A 15,441-nucleotide genomic window follows, 5' to 3' on the forward strand; every position below is an offset into this window, starting at 1 on the left:
GGATGACTTGACCGGCTTCGGCAAGACTTCCGAAATGTGTTCATGAACTCCCGCGCTGGATCCGAGCGACAAACTAGCTCTAAGGTTCATCGTCATTCCCTCGAATTACTGTAGGATAATTCCACAAGTTCCAAGATACGGAGACATCCTTCGAATCAGTTCATGCGCCTGATCCCAAGTTGAGAACGACTGAGTACTCCGCGCACTCGGTTGCACCCACTAGATAGCAAGTGGACAGACACCTGTCCCTCCGCGTGACAGATACCCCTCCGGCTCAGGCGGCTAGGTTCATCCGTAGTGCCTCCGACCAGGGGCTATCTCATCGGCATGTCTATTGATTCGCGGGACAGGGGTCGGCTTCAATTCTGAACCATTCTTCCGCCTTCGTGATGTGTCGGTCACTCGCCGGTTGGCTGCGCGGTTACAGTAAGAGGAAGTTGTACATTCTTTGACGGTGATCGGGTGCAATGTGATCGCCAGAACTGATACCTTTGAATGCGCGTCTCGGGGGTGCAGGTGTCACATCAATTTTGGGATCCGATTAAACTGCGACTGATGGATTGTGGCAACGTTTTCGACTTGACTGGTGTACTCTTCTCTCCAAATGAGATCCGAGCTTGGCGATGTTATCGGTCGTATGAGAATGTCGGTGCACGGAGCTTGAATTATATAACTAACAGTATCGTGTCTTTCATGTCCGCTCGGTAGCATCAATCACGCAACTCAGATTCTGGCACTACATCTACCCAAGCTGTCGGCGGCGCCTCCCAACTATCAACTTCAGGATAACCAGCAATCTAGTTGCAATGCCATCTGCACTATCATCAATCGAGACGACCTCGGCCATCACGAGTTTCGCATCAATCCCTGCTAAGTCCCCGGACGCACCAAAGGTCGTCGCCCCTTCAACCAAGAGAATCACTCGTCCTAAGGAACCAATTCCCCAAATCCTCATCGACGAAGCCAAGGCAACCAAGTATGAGCCATTCGATCCCAAAAAGCACCTTAACTACCAGCCGCCGTCAAAGATCTACTCAATGAAGGAGATCGGCCTCGATGGCCACGGAATCGCACCCACGGCCGTCTGTGAACCGTTCCCCTTATTCACCGAAGGGGCTATCAAGCAAATGAGAGCCGAGGCTTTCAGTGATAAATGTCTCAAGGACTGTCGATACCAGTCTTCCTTCATCAAGAACATGATTCGCGGGATGGGCCATGAGTAAGTCGAGCCGAGGTACCCAGGTGTTGCGATATATGCTAAGAAGGCGGCAGCCGAGCCCCGTTCATCTACGACGCCTGGAAATCCCCGGAGGTCCTCGCCAAAATCTCTGAAATTGCGGGCGTCGAGCTTATCCCCGCTGTTGACGTTGATATCGGCAACGTCAATGTTTCCATCAATGACGAGAACGAGAACAGCGTCCAGAACTGGAGGTCATCTGACGACGATACGCTCTCTGCCGTTGCGTGGCATTATGATAGCTATCCCTTCGTCGTCGTGACCATGCTTTCCGACTGCTCTGACATGGTGGGCGGCGAAACCGCTCTCAGGCTTCAGGATGGAACGATCAAGAAGGTCCGCGGACCGGCCATGGTATGGCTGACCTTCGAAATTTCGACTTGAACGTGTTTCTGACGTTTTCATAGGGAACTGCGGTCGTCATGCAAGGGCGCTACATTGAGCACCAGGCGCTGAAGGCCTTTGGGGGTCGCGAGCGCATATCCATGGTTACCTCTTTCCGCGCGAAGTCTCCTTTCATTAAGGACGAGACCACACTAGCCGGCGTACGCACTACCAGTGTTCTGTCGGACCTGTACACTCAGTTCACTGACTATCGGCTGGAGATTTTGGAGGAACGAATTCGGGCTAAGAGGAAGGAAGAGCGTGGGCGGGAGGTCGCTCGCCGCCCTTTTAACATTACGGAAATGAGGTCTTTCCTGGAAGATCAGATCAAGCTTCTGCAGGGTACCCTTGACGAGGTATATGCGCTCGATGATTGAATCATTGGAGATGTTGGTGATCAGAGCTAGCATAAAGGTGATGGGCTAGGAGCAAGATATGTGTGTCCAGCTGGAGTAACACTTAGCTTCTAAATTGTACTGTGTGGAGTTCTCCTTCAATTTAGCGGTAGCAATAGACGTCATAACCACATTGGTGTCTCGAAAGAGATTGCAAAACCATGACTATGAGAAGGCTTGACTTAAACGTCATCTATCAGATGTTGCAACTAGATACGCTTTTCTGGTAGACTTGACAGAAGTAATGGTCCTCTCTACTACGACCAAGTTCCGTTCGCAGGTCCAAAATATCCTACATCAGGCATTTGTAACCAGGGTAGTCCCTGCCCATCAGCGGTGTTCTGCATTCAAGTCAGCTGCTATTCTTGGTGAAAGGAGGTGTTTGGTTACGGACCTGCCAGACAGTGTTTCCCCACCAATCTGGGAAACTGACATTTGGACCTGGAAATAACTGGATTAGCAATTTTCCGGAAAATACTTGACAACCAGCAACAAGCTTACCGTAGGTGACAGCAAAGAAGATCACAATTCCGCTGATCGCCAGACCAGTGTCCAAGGCGGCAGCAAGAACGTAGTTGTACTTTGTCCACCAAGCGTAGAACTTGCGATAAATGATCTTGTTGAAGACCAAGTTGACGATGTACCACGAGGAGTAGTTGATACCTGTGGCAGGGGGCACGTTGTACGTTCCAACGAAGATCAGAGGCCAGTTGATCTTGCGAATGAAATCGGACTTTGTCCTCTTCCAGATGAAGTAGGTGATGGGTGGGAGGATAAGTCCGATCCAGAAGAAGTGCAGAAGGCCGGAGTAGATGGCTCCCACGGAGTAAAGACGAGCGGGCCCAACGAGACCCCAAATGACTGAAGACGAGAAGACGGTGCGACCATTGGGGCAAGAAAAGCCGTTGGGCTGATCCTCTTCGCAAATACCATCAACGTTACCCAACATCCACAAGGTGACTCCAGTCTGAGTCAGGGCGCCAAGGATTGTGGCGAGACCTTGGGCGAAGAAAAGGGTTCTAGGGGGAATCTTGAGATAGTGTCCAAGCTTCATGTCTTGGGCGAAGTACAGTCCCTGGCCAACAACATCGGTGCTAAGGATCTTGAAGAGAATGTTCGCAATCGGCTTGCCCTGGAACATGTAGCCTCCGATGAATTCGGACAAGACATTCAATTGATTCGCGTCGACGTTTGTAACGCCCTGGATCATACCGCTGAAGGGTTTAGCTCGTATCACGGACGATTTGACTGAGGGTATTAAACTCACCAAGGGATCATGTAGACAGCTGGGATCACAAAGCCGAGGATGATACCCCACCAAGGCAGACCAGTGTCGAAGCCAACAGCAGTTCCGATGCTCATGCCAAAGACCACAAGCAGAATGACAGCCCACCACCACCACTTGACGGTCTTGTATGACTGCATGAGACGTGCGTGGATGTCGAGCTTCAGAGTGCCCTTCATAGCCCGCGTAATCTCATCCCAGTGGAAGAAGTAAACATGAGACAAGACACTGTTATCTATTAGCAAAAGACCTGCTACGCACAACTGCTTCAACGTACCTAGTGATTGAGGCAAAAGACAGACCGTAAACGAAGGCGAAGGTTGCAGGCAGATAGGGTGGCGAATAACTGGAGTACTTCTGCTGGTCAAACTCATTATTGGTCAGAACCTCCGTCACGTTGTACAGCTGGCCGAACCGGTCATACACATCCGCCGTGCAGAAGGGCATGTACGAAGTGAACCAGGTGTTCGTGTAGTAGATCGCCGGAGTGACGACCCAGAAGAATATCGCAAACCCGAAGAAAACATTCAGAGCCGCCCAGTGAGGACTCAGCAGCGGGTTGGTGTTGTACGCGACCATTGACCAGTCGAAGGTCAGAGGGAACAGGCCCATGCCAGTGACCATACCAAAGACCTGGTTGACTGCCAAGTTGTTCGGTGCGATCCAGCAGATCCATGTGAAATAGCTGAGACCGGTGAAGATCAGGCCTGGAAACCAGTACCACACGAAAGCGCACCCGCCGACGATCATAAAGAATTTGACACGGGTGATTTTCCAGCCATCGGCAGCTGCGTTGGCTCTCGAGTGCAGCGAACTGAGAAGAGCAACGTTGCTGAGAACGCCGGGCCAGATCATACTAGCGGGCTTGACGAGCCAGGGAATGGCAAGGCCGGCGACGGCGTATCCACTCAATTGGCAGCACAACACCACCAAGACGGAGAATCCGGCGGGGATCTTGAAGCCATAGAGTCTGGCTGCTTGGATCAGGTTCGTCGCGTCTGCCGAACCGAAGCCGAATGAAACATTCGACATGATAGTGACGAGGGCATGCTCCTTGATGTTGAAGTGGCGATCGGGGTTGAATCGGTTGATGGGTAGGATCTTGGCTAGCGCAACGCCAATGGGGAAGGCCAACAGCTCTGCGACGAGGGAAACAATGTGGACACCCGGGTATCGGAGCGAGAAGAACTGGTTGACACCGGCGCCGAGAAAGACGAAGACCTATTTCAATCAGCGCGGGTGTTTTATCAATTCATTGCCAGAGACAGCGTACAATACCGAGAAACCAGGCGCGAAAGGTGTTGACGGGGATGGCGGTATCATCCGTCTCCGGCACCACCGCTCGAACTTGGGGAAATGGCGAAGTATCGTCGTCATAGTTTCCTTCGTCTACTTTCTCGAGAACATGTTCCATGTCAACCTCCAACTCCGCAAGGTGTCCGTTCTCGAGCTCGACATCGTGGCCGTGTACATTGTGCGCCGTCTTCAGCCCAAGTTTGTCGAATGCGCCGGACTTCTCAGGGTCCTCGTACGTGGGAGGCGTATGGCTGATGTCGGCCGCCATTGTGAAAGCGTCTGCAGAGCCTCTGAGCAGAATGCGACGAGCAGTGTGATCGGGGAATTAGAAGACAGCAGCCAAGAAAAGCCAAGCGAGTAGCGCCCGGCGCGGCATCGTTGGCATTAATGAAGGATCACACTCTCCGGGACCGCTTCCCATCGGACGCGTACTGCGCGGATATGGAATTCGCTAGACCCTTGCATAAGTTCCATCTTATCTTTCCTATCAACTACCCCGAGCCTGGAGACAGCCGATGGGTGGCGTTCTTGAAGGGCCGCGATGCGTTTGTTTCCCAATTTCCCCAGCGATAGAGAGGGATAACCGGCAAACCGGCGTGGTCCTGGCTAGGTTGACCCTCCATTCTCTGCTGTCATTCAGGTCATTCACAGGCATTGGCCAATTGAATTTCTTGGCTTTATCTGCCGTTGCGGGGATCCTCGCACTCGATAAGGAAGGCGACTGGGATCGTTTGTCTAGCGCGCCGGCCCGGCATGGCGAGAGCGTCGGAAGCTTGCGATAAATCAGCCACTTTCCGGGATGGAATTGGTTTCTGCGCGGCAGAGTCTGGCGCGAGGGCTTCACCATTCATGGTGTCATTCTCGCAACGACGCGGCTTTGATCCATACAGGCTTATATTGAAGCATTTCTGCGCAGATCTTTTCATACAAATTGGAGAAGCCGAATGAGATGAATATGGGCTCATTCGCAACGAGACGGCGTATGCCTTCGGCAAACAGGCATACTCTAATGATGAGCCACACCCCGATAACAAAAGTGCCATAGAGGTTAATCTGACGTCAAAATCCTTCCAGCATAGGTTCTTTTGTAAAGAAGCTAATGGCTGTGCCGGTAAGCAGCACTAGAAGGGCTGTCATTGGCGGCCGCGGATTCAGATGACGAGAGTGAGGGTCCGATTGGAAGTCGTGTTCGTGCGCCTTGGAACAACCTGAGTTGACCGGGGCTTCATGAATGGACCCGTCTGAGTTCAGTAATCTGCATCGCCCGTGTGTCCGACCGAAGTCCATTTCGCGCGCATAGATATATTTTTTGTTCTATGACGCCCCATTATTGTCGACTATGTCTTAAATTCAAGACATCGGAAAGCGAAGAGACCGAGGCAAAGGTGTAGGATTGCTCAACATTGGTAGTGGAGCAGTTGGTGATGGACATCAATATCCATTTCCGGATTTTGGCAGCCTTTTTGTGCGTCCTGCGCGCGTTTCTTTTCCCGTTCAAATCAAGCTACCATGCGCTTAGAACAACAATGAAGCTGCCGGGACGAAGTTGGTAGCGATTAATAAGTGTCAGAAACCACGCAAATCAGCATGTTGTGAAGAGGCAATTAAGCGCAGCGGGATAGTTGAGCGGAGAGGGGTACGTCCAATGTCCTGAAGAAATTAAGAATATGTCAGCATCAGTATGGTACCATAACTATAGACGTTGGGGAATGAAGGTAATAATAACTCTCCATGGACGATCGGGGGCTAATTGCGAAGATATCATCCATCATGTTGGTGTAAGGACTGCAAAGCCGTCTCTAATTCATTCTGAAGGTAGTAAAGAAGGGGACTTGGTTGTTAAAGGGGGCTGCGTAGGGTATTCGGAGTTGCACAGCTAGTTATTACTGACTCAGCCAAGGTACAGGATGAAAACCTAATGCTAGGGGGTAGCTTGACTGAAGGCAACGTTAATTGCGAGTCACGGTTTTCTTCTTGAGAAAGCCTGTTGCGAACGAGATATGCGAAGCACTCGCTCAGCATTCAGCCGTTTAGATAATGATCAGAATATCAATCTACAGTCTGCTTCGAACTTTTACTGAGCATGGCATTGCCCTGGATACGTTGCAGCAGATATCGATCCCATCTCAGATCAGAGTCCGGACACGCGGCATCAGGCGTTGAAGCACGTACCAACGCATATTCAAGTCATGGTCTTAACACGAAGCATTCTATAAGCACGGTCCCAAACCCTAGGGTTCGGATGACCACGATGCCTGATGCGATCGTCTCGGGAGCCTGAAATAAATGCAAATCATATGATCCGAAGTTGTAGATCCTAGGGGGAGATCCCAGTTGGACTTTGGACGTGTCTTTGGACAAAAGCCTCCACACATAGGCGTGCGTCTGACACGAGGGGCTTCCCTGTATCGGCGGAAAAATCCACTTCAGGAAGACAACGCAAGCCTTCTGGCCAACCACGCAACCCCCTTTCAGGCTCTTGTTTGGTTGCCGCCCGGTCCGATATGAGCTTTGAACTTCCTGCTGTGTGATAAAGCCTGTGAGAAGTAGACAGTAGACATTTCAAACTTCTCTGTCGATGCAGTTTTCCATGTATGGGGCACCAAAAGCTCGAGTATCGAACAGCACTCAGAAAAGCTACCTAACGACTCCTCAACACACCACCATGAGAGGTCGACGTGCCACAGTTCTCACACAACATACTGCAGCATGGTGCAAGTCACTAGCGTGTAGAAGAAGGTCTCGGGTCAATTGCTGCTACTGAAACGTAAAGCCGTTGAATGCTCTTGACGATGAAAAGTGCCCGCACTATAATTAGGTTTGCCTGTCTTCCCTGCGGAAATCTGGAAGCACCGGAGAATGCACAAACATGGAGTCTTTATTTTTCCAACTTTACGATCGACGCCTCCGGCTTGTAACACCCAGACCACGATGGCCCCGGCGAGAAGCCTAAACCGTATTGATAGCTTTCGCTCAGTCCAGATGAAGAATGACGTCTTCTGCACAGCCCAATACGCCGGACATTGTCTCGGAAACTTTACGGTCAGTCCTCATTTCGGTTCGGCCGGATCTCCGCATACGCTTCATTAAGCCTTTCCCTTGGTAAAGGTGACTATAAAGCTTGAGATGGTAACCAAGCCCTCACAGCCAGCATGTTCTACTTGGTATCACGAATATTCTCAATTTCGTTACCAATCACAACAACAGTCAAAATGAGGTTCTCCATTCTAACCGCCTTGACTCTGGTCTTCGCGACCGCAAGTGCGCAGGACCCTCAACTTCACAAGGGCGTTGGAGGTAAGCGCAGCTCCCAAGCAACTTGAAAATTTGTCCCGCTAATATTTTGTTTTTTTCGGCCGAGTGCGTCAAGAATCGCGATTGCTGCCCTTGTGATACGGGATCTGGAGCCTCCATTTACTGCCAACGTGAGAGAAGACTGTTGCAATAAATTCATAGAGTGGGAACTAACTTAAATAACCAGCGGATGCGACCTCTTCAACTAAGTACCGCTGCAGACACTTTGGCAACCCATGGACCTGGTGTCAAAACAACCGTGGACAGTGCGGAGATTGGGATCACTTGTCCTAGATTTCTCAGGACTGAGAACCATTAACTGGCATCATGGGTGGATAACTGTGTCGACGACGACCGTGCTTTACAACATGTACGAATAGTCAGGTTTGCGTAGCAATCAGGAATGGTATCAGTCATTGCACAGCAGGCAACATGTGCGGTGTACGGCAATAAGTCGTCCAGGGCCTCGAGACATCTTGCCCCTGATGACTTTGCAATCAGGCCTAGACAAGGCTGCACGCCCACACACCTTCGCGACGGCGTTTACGTCGTACTACAGCTACTTGGATCGGCTTCAATTTCTCGCGTGAGGAAGGGAGAAGTTCACAGTTGCGATTCTTCAGAGATCACCAGTTGCCACTTCAGATGACTACATTTGAAGATCTATGTTGGGAATGTCTTCAATCACAGCTCTATGATGGGCTCGCAGATCATCCGTTTGGCTTGGTATTAGACACAACAATCAGAGCTGGGCTATGGATGGGTAAATACAGAAAACGTAGTGCTCGTGGATCAGCTACGAGCTGACACTAGAACATCTCTATTCCCGTGGGCTGTTTGAAGTTCGTGAGACGTAGACTGTCTAATGTCCGCGGTTGAACATCGCCAGAGAGTTGTCACAAGTTAGGTATAACTTGATCTCATAATGATATAATATGAATGTTTTATTTTCTGGGTATCGAGACGAGACTCGTGGGAATGTACGGGTGCCGTCATGCAAGTGAAGATATACAATGAAATTCCTGCTGAAGCCTAGTTTCAAATTACTTGGGCCGAAGGTTCCAACTTCAGGCCAGCGCCTGGGCGCTAAGCGGAAGGAAGTGAACCTTGAGAGGGGTTCTACCATGTGCGTTAGTATGACAGCATCATTATGCTAAGAGCTAAGGGCCAACTCTCACCTGTCCTTAGTGTGGATATCTAGAACGGGCAGACCCAGAGGTTGGCCTTCATGTACAAAGGATCGTCGCAAGAGAGGTGGCCGTTCTTGAGTTGAGTGCCGGCACGCTCAGATGTGCGAGCGGTGGTTGTGTACTTGCCGCAAGCCATGGGCGTGTCGCCGCCAAACGTGCACATGCCAACTCTGTAGTTGTACTTGGCACCTCCGGCGATACCCAGCTCGGTGGAGCGGCCGTTCTTGGGGTCCAGAGCCCAGGCAATGTCACCCGTTGTCAAGGGCGCAGAGTTGCCACAGCAGTAGGAGGTGAAGTCAGCAGAGGCGACAGAAACGAGAGCGGCAGCGGCGAGGGTAGAGAAACGCATTTTGATTGGTGGTGGGAGGTTAATTCGGGGAAACGATTGAATCTGGTAGTGAGTGAATGTCGCTGAAGCCGATGGGATGCACCCTTAAACACATCGAATAAGTTCAGGGCTTTATAGCTTCTTGAGTTGAGGCTCAGCTCGGCCTCTTTTCCGAGTCATTCATGTCTATTTGAGTTCCGCGCATAGCTATTTGGAGTTATCATGAATGGAATAGTTAATTTGTCGGGAGCCAGTTGAGAGAGACTGGACTACTAGCTCTGCTCTGTTTCATCTAGAACATTGGGATGAGACGAACTAGCGAGATAGAGTTCGGATTCTAAGCCAGCGTTCTGGCAATGTTCGCCTCGCCGACCCATCTTTTGCCGGGTAGGGCGAGATGAGACGAGAGGGAACCGTGCTGGCGGATTGCTGATCAAAGGCAAATAGATTAACACAATGGACTTTCCGTTGACCGAAGTGTCCGGTCCAGTGGCACAGTGGGGCCACCGCGAGCCTTGGGGGCTGAGTGTCGTCTCATGTCGAGTCAGGGCCGGTGGTCTGTGATTGTGGCTGTTATCTCCAAAGCGGCAGCTCTACATTTTTAGTGAACAATTCTTCCTCAGTTGTGCCTGAACTGATATCAGTTCAATATTGGTAGAATCACAGGCAATGCGTTGGAAAAGTCGGGGTTCCCCACGGGGGCTCCCTAACCAGGACATCGGAAACCCACTCAAGTCCCCATGCTTTGCCGCACTTCACGTTGAGCAAGTGGAACTTGAGGAAAAGACCGGCTTTGCAATGTGCCCTTGTATTGATTCTTTGGTATTCACGGCGCCACTCCATCTTCAAATGACTGGCTGCGAAGCGGTCACATAATATTGGCCTTCACAGTAAGCTGCAGCAAACATTGCAGTGAATTGGCCTTGGATGGCCATCTCTCACTTCTTGATATTCCCAAGGCTGGTTGCCACATAGTCACACCCAGCCCTCAATCGCCGCAATTCCGCAGCTATGAATAATACTCAAATTGGTAATTATAGCGAGATAAACGATTCGCTGGAGTCTCGGCAGCAACCGAAGGCACCGAGTCCGATTGTAGATCCGTGAGCGGGGAATGCTGCCGAGCGAATATTTTGGCCCCCCCCCCGGCCGGCGACCGGACTGGACTTGTGGATCGCACACCTGGGGAGCCTCAGTGTGAACCGAGCTGCAATTCAGTATTCATCGGCAAGTCGAAGTCATTCTCCCTCATGAGCTGCCGAAATGCAGATCTCGCCCGACTTCCCGAGATGTGACTATGATGAGGGGTCACACAGGGAAGGATCCATGACGTCGAAAGCCAGGTGTTTCCTCTTGGCTACCCGCAAAACGTGCACGGCTTTGTGCATTTCGGGAAGGTCGAAATCGCTACGTTCACATAAATGGTTGGTGGTATTTGACGTGACAAAACATTTCGATAAGGGAGGTAACATTGGCTAGGGCCAAACGCAATCGATCCCCTGGAGGCTCGTATGACACCACGGAGTCCACGGGAGAGATCAGCGAGCGTTGGTTGCGCAAATGGCACAAATAACGGTGCACCCGCCGGTCGGAAGCTTGTTGCCGCGTCCAGCGTTCATCTGAAGTTCGTCTCATCTTCGTCGTTCAAAGATCGTCGTCAATGATGGCTCCTTCATGGTTGGCCGCCGGCCTTCTCTGCTTTATCAGAGTTTCGGCTGCTCTGGGTCCCCAGCTGAGTCTTCCGGAGATCCGGAAGAGCATCGCTCGCGAATCGGAACCTGAGTCTGCAGCGCCGGAAGTGTTCCGATTGCTCGCCAGTGACGCTGCAGTTGGAGCGCCGGATCCCACAACGCTCTACCGCGCCTACAACTTGTCAGTACCAGTCGACCATTTCCACAACGATTCGCTCTACGAGCCGCACTCAAACGCTTCGTTCCCGCTGCGGTACTGGTATGACGACCGGTTTTACAAGCCCGGCGGCCCGGTGATCGCGCTTGCATCGGGCGAAACCAGCGGACTGGGTCGATTGGCATTCTTGCAGAAGGGCATTGTGGCCATTTTGGCCGAAGCAACCAACGGAGTCGGCGTGATACTGGAGCACCGATACTACGGCAGCAGTGTCCCAACCCCGGACTTCAGCACTGAGAATTTGCGGTTCTTGACCACCGACCAGGCCTTAGCTGATACAGCGTACTTTGCACAGAATGTCGTGTTCCCTGGAAAGCTCGCGAACATTAGCCTAACCGCTCCCGACACCCCCTGGATTTTGTATGGAGGCTCCTACGCTGGCGCGTTCGTCGCCTTTTTGCGTAAGCTGTATCCAGAAGTTTTCTGGGGCGCAATCTCGTCGTCGGGTGTAACGGCGGCTGTTGTAGACTACTGGGAGTACTACGAAGCTGCACGACTGTACGCGCCCGAGGGATGTGCCGAGACGACGCAGAAGCTGACCCACGTCGTTGACAACATCTTGCTTCGACGGGGTAATACCACTGCAGATGACATCGTCCTTCTCAAGACTGCATTCGGACTCGAAAATGTGACGAGCAGTGCCGACTTTGCGAGCACCATCAATGGAGGAATCAGCGGGCTGCAAGGCCGCAACTGGGATCCCGCGATTGATAGCAGGGCTTTCCTGCGTTACTGCGCGAACATGACTTCCGATGAGGTCTACTGGCCAGGAACGGAGAGTCTGGATGGTGCAGTCCGAGAACTGCTCGCCATTGGCGGGTATGAGTCCGAGGTCGAGGAGTTGGCGACACGCTTCAAGAACTACATTGGCTACGTCAACTTCACAACAGTTGCCTCCTGCCGTGGGCAGGATCAAGACGACTGCTTCGGCTCCGGGGACGACGACGCGTATTCTGCGGATGATCTCCGCCAAACTTGGAGACTATGGTCTTGGCAATACTGCACGCAGTAAGTTAATTGACCTTTCCTCTAGCGATCTGGTGGCTAACGTTAGATGTCAAGGTGGGGATATCTCCAAACTGGCTCTGGTGTCCCCGAGACTCAATTGCCGCTGATCTCACGTCTCATCGACCTCAACTACACGACGCAGATCTGCCGCAAGGCGTTCAACGTAACAACACTCCCTGACGTAGAAGCCATCAACAAATACGGTGCCTACAACTTCAGCTACCCTCGCGTAGCGATCATTGATGGAGAGTCGGATCCGTGGAGACAGGCAACTCCGAACAAGATTGGATTGCCTCGGCCGGAGTCGACCATTACCGAGCCTAACCTTGTTATCGGGGGAGGAGCGGTACATCACTGGGATGAGAATGGTTTGTTCAAGAACGAGACCACGGCTGACTTGCCACCTGGACCGGTTAAGGAGGCCCAGGCATTCGAGGTCGAATTTGTAACGGCTTGGCTCAAGGAGTGGAAAGAAACGTACAGTTCCAAGTAGCAACCTACTGTTAGTCCCAAGAGCCTGAAGTCACGCACTGGAGAAGGAACAGAGGCATATAGTATGACCAACTTCAATTCATTAGGTACATAATCCATAATGAGTCGGCATAATCCGAGGCATGTCGTCATAATTGTTCACATCGTCAAGCTCATTTCGTGGCCGCGTTAATGATGATCTCAGCGGCTTTCTCGGCGATGCCATAGACCGCAGTCTGGATATGAGCCGAGATCAATACAGGCATGATGCTTGCGTCAACGACCCTTAGGTTCGTCGTTCCGTAGACCTTCAGGCTTGGGTCAACAACTCCACCATCCTTCTTCGGAAGCATGGCGCAGGTGCCAACGGGATGGTAGATCGATAAAGCCGTCTTAAGGGCAAAGTCCCTCCACTGGGCATCTGTGGTGGTGTTCAAGCCGGGTTCATACTCGGAGATCCAAGTTGATCTCAGAGGCTCTGTGAGCGCAACCTGGCGACACTTCTTGATGGCTTGGATGGCCGCCTGCAAATCGTACTCGTGTGATAAATACTTGGGGTCAATAAGAGGTGGACCCAATGGGTTGGAGGCGTCGATGTGGACGTTTCCACGGCTCAGGGGGTGCATGATGGCGGCGATGAGAGTAACATAGTCTTTGCCGTATCCAGCAGTCCCTTGTGCGGGATATCCCTTGACGCCAGTGTATCCATCGCTAAAAAGAATCTCGAGCTGCGGCACAGTAGTATCGTTGAGCCACTGAAGCTTCTTTTGCTCGACTGGATGATCGGAGGCGCCCACAGCGTCGTGGGCAAGCGCAAGCATGTCCGCTTCACCCTCGTCGCCGAGAGCCTGGTTCCAGTTGGTGAACGTGTAGCCGCTGCCAGAGTATCCGTACATGGATGTCTTGCCATCCCACCACAGTTGCAGTTGCTCGGCCGCATACGCAGTGTCGTACTTTAGGCGATCGTATCCGGTGTAGTTCTTGCTGAGCTCGTATGAGCTTTGGATTCGGATGTGGTCTTGGAGGTTCTCGCCGACGCCTGGGAGGTCGATGATCTGCTCAATGCCTGCAGCCGAAAGCACATCAGAGCTACCGATACCAGAGTTCTCCAAGATTGAAGGGCTGAGGAGGCCGCCGCCTGAAACAATAACCTCGCGACGGGCTGTCAGGATAGTTCCATCGACTAGCGTAACACCGGTAGCTTGATGGTTTCCGTCGGATGTAAGTTCAAGGTTAACCTTAGCAACCTTGGACTCTGTCAAGACGAAGTGATTGGTTCCAGCCAAAGGAAGATAGGAATTGGCGCTGTAAGACCGGTTGTAATGAGTTGGCTCAATGCTGTTAGGCGAGTATAGAACGCCCAAGGAATTGCCGTTCAACGATTCCAGATTGGTTTCGATACCGAGGCTGTTCATCACAGGTATCAAACCAGCTTGGTGCTCGGGGATAAGGCGGTTTATCAGTGCCTTGATCGGGCCCGAATTACCCACACCTTCGCTTCCTGTGTAATACTGCGTGTTGGCCGAAGTAAAATTCTCAGACTTCATCATGGCGGCGCGCATCGAATCCCAGTTCCAACCAGGGTTTCCCAGCTCTTCCCAGCCATCGTACTCATGGGCAGACGCTCTGTCGTACGAAAAGAGGTTCAGCGCGGAACTGCCACCCAGAACATGGCCTCGCGTCTGTACCCAAACGCGCCCGTCGGACCCTTCTTGGGGCACGGTCGTCAAATTCCAGTCGTACTTGGTACCGAATGTCGTGCCTCTGCGTCCAGGGATCTCGATGCGTTCATCCCCAAGACCTGCTTCGCCGGCCTCGATGACAAGGACTGTCGCATTGGGCAGGCCCAGGCTCAGGCGGGTTGAGAGGGCCAGGCCCGCGGTACCGCCTCCGACAATGATCTTCACATTGTCAGCTTTTAGTCCAGATTGGCTTTTCAGCTTACTACATGACACGTACATAGTCGTAGGCTTCAGAGGCCCGCTTGCTAGGAGCCGCGGTCGCGACGCTCGCTAGCAGGGCCGTGAGTATAGTGGCAGGGAGCATGTTGGCTACGACTGATATTAGCTATCCGTGCGCCAGATGAGTTGTGATGATGCGGTTCTAGACTCAAGGGAGTCCATGCTGTTGATGCGACGCGTAAGGCTGTGAATATGAGACGAACATACCTTTCGAGGGTTAGAGGGTGGCACGAACGTCGCGGGAAAGGGTGTCGACGACGATCTCAAGCTGCCCAACACGAGCTTGAATTGGCCCTTGAGTCAGGTAAACAGGAGGGGGTGAGGTTCGTACGGTTGCTCCGGAAAAGGTTCCGTCAACCCTTTTGTACCAAAGATCCTAGGGTGCCATGACAAGCCGATGCGCGATAAAGCGATTCAATTTGCCGTCTGACCAATCACATCGTCCCATCCCAAGGCAAAGGTCCCGATGAAGGCAGGGTTGGTTCCAACGAACCGCAGTACCGGCCCTTGCAGACGCATTACAGCACGCAGACGGATTGGCCAGCTCCTCGGAGAGCAACCTGGGGGTAAACCCGAGTCTGAACGGTCAGGCTGACTCCCGAGTGGGGTGAAGATGGGCGTCCGGTGAGGTTCCATTGCTAGAGAACACCGCCGAGATATTGGACGCCACTCGCAACCTTGAGT

The 15,441-nt window shown here is 52.1% G+C and overlaps 5 protein-coding genes across 5 annotated transcripts; 2 read left to right on the forward strand and 3 right to left on the reverse strand.

Annotated features, from left to right (window-relative positions):
- Nucleotides 1-806: 806 nt before the first annotated feature.
- GCG54_00005372 (uncharacterized protein) lies at nt 807-1,998 on the forward strand (the record flags this gene model as incomplete). Its single annotated transcript, XM_045405396.1, has 3 exons — nt 807-1,219; nt 1,273-1,591; nt 1,645-1,998. The coding sequence occupies 3 exons, from the start codon at nt 807-809 to the stop codon at nt 1,996-1,998; spliced, it is 1,086 nt and encodes a 361-aa protein (XP_045256121.1).
- Nucleotides 1,999-2,273: 275 nt separating this feature from the next.
- GCG54_00005373 (Sexual differentiation process protein isp4) lies at nt 2,274-4,865 on the reverse strand (the record flags this gene model as incomplete). The annotated part of the gene is made up of 6 exons (XM_045405397.1): nt 2,274-2,357; nt 2,411-2,457; nt 2,518-3,230; nt 3,284-3,529; nt 3,579-4,522; nt 4,575-4,865. The coding sequence occupies 6 exons, from the start codon at nt 4,863-4,865 to the stop codon at nt 2,274-2,276; spliced, it is 2,325 nt and encodes a 774-aa protein (XP_045256122.1).
- Nucleotides 4,866-9,088: 4,223 nt separating this feature from the next.
- On the reverse strand, nt 9,089-9,430 carry GCG54_00005374 (uncharacterized protein; the record flags this gene model as incomplete). Its single annotated transcript, XM_045405398.1, has 1 exon — nt 9,089-9,430. One exon carries the CDS (start codon nt 9,428-9,430, stop codon nt 9,089-9,091), a length of 342 nt encoding a protein of 113 aa, XP_045256123.1.
- Nucleotides 9,431-11,072: 1,642 nt separating this feature from the next.
- GCG54_00005375 (putative extracellular serine carboxypeptidase) lies at nt 11,073-12,818 on the forward strand (the record flags this gene model as incomplete). Its single annotated transcript, XM_045405399.1, has 2 exons — nt 11,073-12,325; nt 12,380-12,818. The coding sequence occupies 2 exons, from the start codon at nt 11,073-11,075 to the stop codon at nt 12,816-12,818; spliced, it is 1,692 nt and encodes a 563-aa protein (XP_045256124.1).
- A 151-nt stretch (nt 12,819-12,969) lies between these two features.
- Nucleotides 12,970-14,842, reverse strand: GCG54_00005376 (Pyranose dehydrogenase 1; the record flags this gene model as incomplete). Its single annotated transcript, XM_045405400.1, has 2 exons — nt 12,970-14,697; nt 14,756-14,842. The coding sequence occupies 2 exons, from the start codon at nt 14,840-14,842 to the stop codon at nt 12,970-12,972; spliced, it is 1,815 nt and encodes a 604-aa protein (XP_045256125.1).
- Nucleotides 14,843-15,441: the final 599 nt, after the last annotated feature.

The sequence above is a fragment of the Colletotrichum gloeosporioides genome (genome assembly GCF_011800055.1).
Source record: "Colletotrichum gloeosporioides strain Lc1 chromosome Unknown consensus_120, whole genome shotgun sequence".
Taxonomy (NCBI): domain Eukaryota; kingdom Fungi; phylum Ascomycota; class Sordariomycetes; order Glomerellales; family Glomerellaceae; genus Colletotrichum; species Colletotrichum gloeosporioides.